Here is a 6,375-nt window from a genome sequence, read left to right as displayed (position 1 = left end):
TAATATACAAAATGCAGGAGGTCCCTGGCTATATTTTTCCTTACAAAGAAACTAGGATTCCCTTTGAAGCTTTCTGCTGTTGCTGCTGCACACAGCTTTGCAGAATCCTGTGTTCATATTACCTGCTTAATCATAAGAGGACATTACTGGGTAAAGCAGAGCAAAGTTAATCTGACATACTGTACACCTGCCTGCCTGTAGACCAGCCTTCCCTAACTATGTACCTTCTAGATGTGTTGGCACTGCAACTCCCAGGATTCCCAGTCAACACAGTCTTCCCAACTGGGAATTTTAGGAGTTATGCTCTCAAGAAAACAGGACTAAATATGCACTGAAACATACACAGAAGGTGCAAACTATTTGCCAAATGTCCAAGCCACTGAGATCTTCCTAAGAAGTTGAAACTTAAGTGATGAGCAAGTCCATGCACCAGAAGATGAGAAATTAACTTCACTTCTGTATTCTGTTTTGTTTTGTTTTTTCTATTCCTGCTTGCCACCTTTTCTTCCAGCCAGTGTTTAACTGAAAAGTACAGAGATTAAAAGATTGCCGGGCAGTTATAATCTCTGATTTTACAAAGCCTTTCTCTGGATTTCAGGCCATCAGAGCCTTAAGGAAATGGCAGACAGGGGCCAACTCTGGTAGCAGGCTTGGGATAGAAATGGGTACCACAGAAACTGTGAGCAGGATCAGATCCTACTGTGGAGAACCAAGGAGAGCATCTTATAATCGAAGAAACAAACTTCTGTGACTGCATGTAGGTTAGTCAGCAAGACCCAATCACTGAATTAAATTAAAAAAGGGTGGAGGGAATTTTTAAATGTGTAAAAAACAGAAGGAAGCCCTGGTGGCACCATGCCTGGAGCCATTTTGGCAGATCTGATTCTTTTCTTGAATTGCGTTAACACAACAGGGGTGTTTTCATCAGTCACTGTCATCGTCTATGTTCCGGATCTGCCCCGTCTCCCAAAGCTGAGCCAGGACGCTCCTACGGCAGATTGGCTTGATGGATTTCACAACCTGTGATAAAGGAAAGATTCCATCAGATAGGAGGAACACTCCTGTCTCAGCCTTTCCATACACACACACACACACACACTCAGACAGACAGACAGACAGGATGCTGAGTCACAGTTTAGCCATACCCAGATACAGTTTTTAAGATCCACCATTAGGCCCAGTACATAGCAGTATGTTAAGACCTTGACTGGCCCCCCAGAAAAGCCAAGCAGGATTGGATCTGGTCAGTAATTGGATGGGAGATCACTAGGTCATCTCAGGGCTGCAGACTGAGTCAAAAAAACACTCCAGAATAAGGCAAGAGCAAACCATTTCTATACTGTCACCAGTAAAATTATATGATGTGTCCATTTAGTCACCAGGACTAAACTCAGCTTAGAATCAGAGATTGAATAGATTGGAAATAACCCTGGAGACCTTGCTGTGATGGGCAAAGGTTTCAAGAAAGCTAGACCTACGGGATTAGCTGTCTGTGAGAACTCAGTCCCCTTCAGCTGCCACCTCTTCCAGCCTTGGATCAAGGCTTGGGAGATGTAGCAAGGGACAGGAGAGATGTCTGTCTACTTGCCAAGCTCTTTCCAGAGCCTGAATCAGTGTTTCTCAACCTTGGCAACTTTAAGATGTGTGGACTTCAACTATGCTGGCTGGGGAATTCTGGGAGCTGAAGTCCACACATCTTAAAGTTGCCAAGGTTGAGAAACACTGGCCTAAATACTGTAGTTGACAGCCTGAACAACAGCTGATAAGGGAGGGGGTACCTGACCATGCCACTGCCAACATAGTGAAGTGTAACCAATTTTACCTGTGGTAAAACTGTTGTGGCTTGTTGGTTGCTTAAGGAGAAAACATTACTTTAACCCCAAAATAGCTAAGAATAACTTCTGACTGTCTGGAGTATGGGCCAGGGATGAGATGAAGGCACTGTCCAGGGAAACAGCAGATAAAAGTGGTGCCCAGAGCAGGTGGTTAGATGCCAGGGGGAAAGGTCCTCAAACTAGTATCTCCTTCCTGTCACCCAAAAGCAATGCCAAGATAAACTTCTCCCCAGAAAGCTTACTTTACCTCACTGTCAATCTCATCGTGGAGTTCAATTCCAGCATACTGGAAAAAGTGAAAAGGGACAAGAAGTTAGAAGGCAGGAGTTAAAACCAAAAATTAGCAAACTATGGGAAAACTTGACTGTTCTCCAATATTTTTAGGCTAAAATGGACCTTGTGCAGTTCACGACTGGCAGCCTTTTTGCACCCAAGCACGGCACATTTTTAAAGCATCATTTTGGGCACTACAAGCCTGAGTGTGCATCATGAGGGAGAGAATTTTCAGCCTTTTTTTTTTCTACTTTGTTCGTTGGTTTCATAACACAGCTAACATTTTTCTACTTGTTTTACCCCCTCCCTGTCCCACAAAGTAGACGTGTGCCATTGATATTTGGTGGATTTTAATAGCAGAAATGGGGGAGGGGGCTGCAAAAAGGAGTTATTTAATTTTAATCAATTACAAAGACAGAAATACAAAACAAAACCTCTTGAAGTTGTCTGATTTGAAACAAAGCCTCTAAATCAGTCCCAACCTTTTACTTTTAGATGTGGACGATCCACCACCTGCAGGTCATTGTTGGCCCCTCAGTACCCCCATTTGTGGCCCCCAGAGCCCCTCCAGAGAAGGTGAGTGTGAGCATGTTGAACTTTTTTGATTAGTGGGGTTAAGGAGCAGTTTGGGGGCATTTATTTCTTGTTGGGGTTAAGTAGCAAAATGTCAGATCTGAGGCCCCTTATACCTACCCAAGTCAAAGCCAGCCCTGCCCATCTGATGATGTCACAGCACCACTGACCACACCCTCTGTGGTCCCTGGGCAGGGCGCAAAGAGAATATTCAGCCCCCAGCTTAAAAAAGGTTGCCCAGTCCTGCTTTATGTAGAGCATTACATCCACCCTAAAAGGTTTTGCCATTCCATATGTGAACTGAATGTTCAAAGAGCATCAGTCCATTTTATTTATGTTCAGAAACTTACAATTTATCAGGATGTTTCTGAAGCAAATTACATTGTGAATAATAATCACAATGTTGGGCTGACATTGTGGAAACCCACATTCTACTTAGCTACAGAAGTTCCCTGAGATGCTTTGGGCCAATCTGTCCCTCTCAGCCCAAGAGCCAAGGGGATCTAGTGAAGAAGGTGCTGCACTAGAAGTGGAAGACCCAGGTTACTTTGATGTAAGACATTTTACCCTAAACCCAGGTTGGCAAAACACATGTGATCCCCAAACAACTAACCACATTCTGGCATAATGTGATGTTACGCATCATGCATCATAGATCTAAGCTCTGGTCTCATCAACATGGCCATTGTGTGTAGCACATGGTAACTGAGTGCCAAGAATTTATTTCAAGAAAGCAGTTCTGTGATTCCATCATGGATCAGCCTGCGTATCCATTAGTCTTACTGCTTCTAACAGCAGCCAGAAACATCCTTCTGGTCTTTAAGGTACTAAATCTTCTTCTCTGCTGCTGATCCTTGGCCAGAAGTAATTTGAGCAGTGTTTCTCACCCTTGGCAGCTTGAAGATGTGTGGACTTCAACTCCCAGAATTCCCCAGCCAGCCCTGCTGGTCCACTGATGCATCCCTGCTGGCTGGGGAATTCTGGGATTTGAAGTCCACACATCTTCAAGCTGCCAAGGTTGAGAAACACTGATTTTGAGACAGGCTACCTCTGATCCTGGAAGCTTCATGTAGCCATCCTGACCAACTGCTGTTGCGAGAATCTCCTCTATCTGCATGAGTTTGGCTAACCCCTGTTCATTCAAATCTCTCCCCATTCATTACCTTCCCTTCCTCCTTTGGCCTCACCCAGGATTGTGTTGGAGTCTGGCACGTTCTGAAGTTTGATTCAGGGGCATTTGTTGCCAAACTGGTTCGATACAAGATGGGTGAAGTAGGTAACCTTACGGGTGAATTAGGAACAAAAACAGGCGAAGAGGAGACAGGGTACCAGCCAGCATCTCCTGATGTAGCTGAGGAGGAAGAATGCAAGAGTGTTAAGGTCCAGCCAAGCCACTTCTTCACAAAGCCCTTGCTAATCCTAGGAGGAGTCAAGTAGAGAGCAGAAAGGCAGGAGTTTGTATTGGAGTGAAATTTGAACTCAGGGCTTTCTCATGGTCATTGTTCTCCTCTGATGGCCAACTGGACATGATGTTTTGCCTGCAACTGGCAGGTCTGTGAATATTTTTAAAATAATAGTAGTGATGCAAAAAAAAATTAGGGCAGATCCAGTTAATGGCTGCCATTGTGGAGCTTAATTCTTTGGCTGTTCTGAAATGAGGGGAGGGGGATTTTTATTTTCACAAAAGCTCCATCCACATCTGAACTCTCTTCAGGCCCTCAGTCAATGTTTTACTTGGAGGAAGAAAACCTGGCTGCTCTACATAATAGCTGCCTGTGTGATTGACATGGTGTCCAGTTTGCCTCCTGCTGTTCCTTTTGACTTTGAACCTCCTGGAACAATGAATGTGGGCTGATGGAAGCCCTTTGGACATAAAGTAAATTCAGTACTGGGTCACAGGGCCTGCAAGTGACATTGGCTTGGTTCAAAAAAGGACCTGGGCCAATTTGCAGAGAAAGCTGTCGGGGCTGCTAGTAGACAGCCATATGACCCTCCATGTACAGAGGCTGTCTACCTGAATACCTTGCTTGATAGAATGTCAGAGGAGGCCTGAGTCACTTCCATAAGTTGGGTTCTGTTTGAAAAAGGATGCTTTGATTCAGCATTGATCTTCGTATGGCTCTGATAAAAGCAACAGGAACCGTACAGGCAAGTAAAGTGTCCAGGGGCTAAACTTCAATTCTGTTTTTATACACTTTGTGCAGGTCAATGTTTTTCAGCCTTGGCCATTTTAAGATGTGTGGACACATCTTAAAATGGCCAGGGTTGAAAAACACTGGTGTAGATAAACATGGGGTACAGGAATGTTGCTGCCAGGAGGCGGGGCTGAAAATTTTTATTTTTTCCATTGTATTTTTGGGTTGGGAGCAAAACAACGTGCTGCCAAAAACCAGCTCTCGTGGGAGATGTGGTATGCTGTTGATACACGTGGCTTGCTGAGGGTTGGGAGGGCCACATGTAGCCCACGGGCTACAAGTTGCAGAACACTAGTCAGCAGCTGCTTCATGCAAATGCATAGCTATGGGAAAGAAATACTAAGTCTGACCAAACCCCTTGTCTGGATCACATAACTGGTTTTTGCTAGACATTGACTTAACCCTGGTTGTTCAATTAATTTGTTTTCTGAGTTCTACAATATGCCCAACTCTAACCTAGCAAATGGGCTGAGTTCACACAACACATTGAGTTACAAAGAAATTAAAAAAGGTCACCCCAAGCAAGCTTAATATATTGTGCAAATGCACCTGCCAGATTTTTATCTGACGTGGTTAAGCGTGTTGCAGGAACACAACCCTGAATGGCACAACAAAGCTATGGGCCAGCCTGGCTGGCTGGGGAATTCTGGGAACTGAAGTCAGCACATGTTAAAGTTGCCAAGGCTGAGAACCACTGCTATGGGCTAACAGCATCCAGACAGCCCTCTCCCCCATCTCTGCTGGGGTTTCATTTTCCCCACTCTTGGTTTAAGCTCGGAAGAAAAGATTTGCCTTTCCCACCAATGGTACATTTTTTAAATCAAATTGTTTGGGTGTACTGTTGCACCTATTCTCCTCTATTTCTCCCCCTAATCTTTGGCTATACGATTTAATTATTGAAATAGAGATGACATCTCCAGTGAGTCCCTTTGCGTATTTATAGACTGCTTTCTCCTGTAGCCTATTTTCATACAGCTAGGGCCGGGTAGCAGCCTTCACTGCTAGCAAGGATCAGGTACCCATCATTTAATTAATTATTTTGTGACTGTTGGTCTTTTGATTATGATTTGGAAACATTAAGTTGCCTTTGAAAACAGAAACCTTTCCCCAAAAGATTTCTGTAAAACCAGCCTTCTCCAACAGGGTCCCCGCCATACAGAATGTGTGAGGACTGCAACTCCCAGAATTCCTACCTACCAATAGTGGCTGGGAATTCTGGGTTGCTGTTCCAGTATTTGGAGAACCCCAGATTGGGGAGAACTGCTGTAAACCAGCTTTAAATAAAGAGTAATAAAATATACTAATCGCAGAAACATAAAATGAGGAAAAGGACTGAATATGCAGGATAGCCAGAATCAACAGTATTGCCCAAATTTTTAAAAAGCCAGTTAAAAGAAGAGCAGTGTTATATTAAAAGCAGCTCATCTGCCCTGTCCAAATCTGTGCAGAGCACATTTTTAAGGCACAGCTGAAAAAAACGAGCTGCCAAATATCTCTCT

General features: G+C 44.0%; 1 protein-coding gene across 2 annotated transcripts in view; it reads right to left on the bottom strand.

The window, feature by feature from the left end:
* Nucleotides 1-264: 264 nt before the first annotated feature.
* Nucleotides 265-6,375, bottom strand: part of MISP (mitotic spindle positioning) — a 30,090-nt gene continuing 23,979 nt past the window's right edge. For both annotated transcript variants that reach the window (XM_063290699.1, XM_063290700.1), the window contains exons 3-5: nucleotides 3,845-4,032; nucleotides 2,083-2,121; nucleotides 265-1,020 (exon numbers count right to left, since the gene is read on the bottom strand). In XM_063290699.1, the coding sequence (XP_063146769.1) occupies nucleotides 925-1,020; nucleotides 2,083-2,121; nucleotides 3,845-4,032 (323 nt within the window). In that variant the 3' untranslated portion in view covers nucleotides 265-924. The remainder of the gene's footprint in view (nucleotides 1,021-2,082; nucleotides 2,122-3,844; nucleotides 4,033-6,375) is intronic.

The sequence above is a fragment of the Candoia aspera genome, chromosome 1 (assembly GCF_035149785.1).
Source record: "Candoia aspera isolate rCanAsp1 chromosome 1, rCanAsp1.hap2, whole genome shotgun sequence".
NCBI classification, from domain to species: domain Eukaryota; kingdom Metazoa; phylum Chordata; class Lepidosauria; order Squamata; family Boidae; genus Candoia; species Candoia aspera.
Note: the sequence above shows the minus strand (reverse complement) of the source record. Positions and strands in the feature narration are given on the sequence as shown.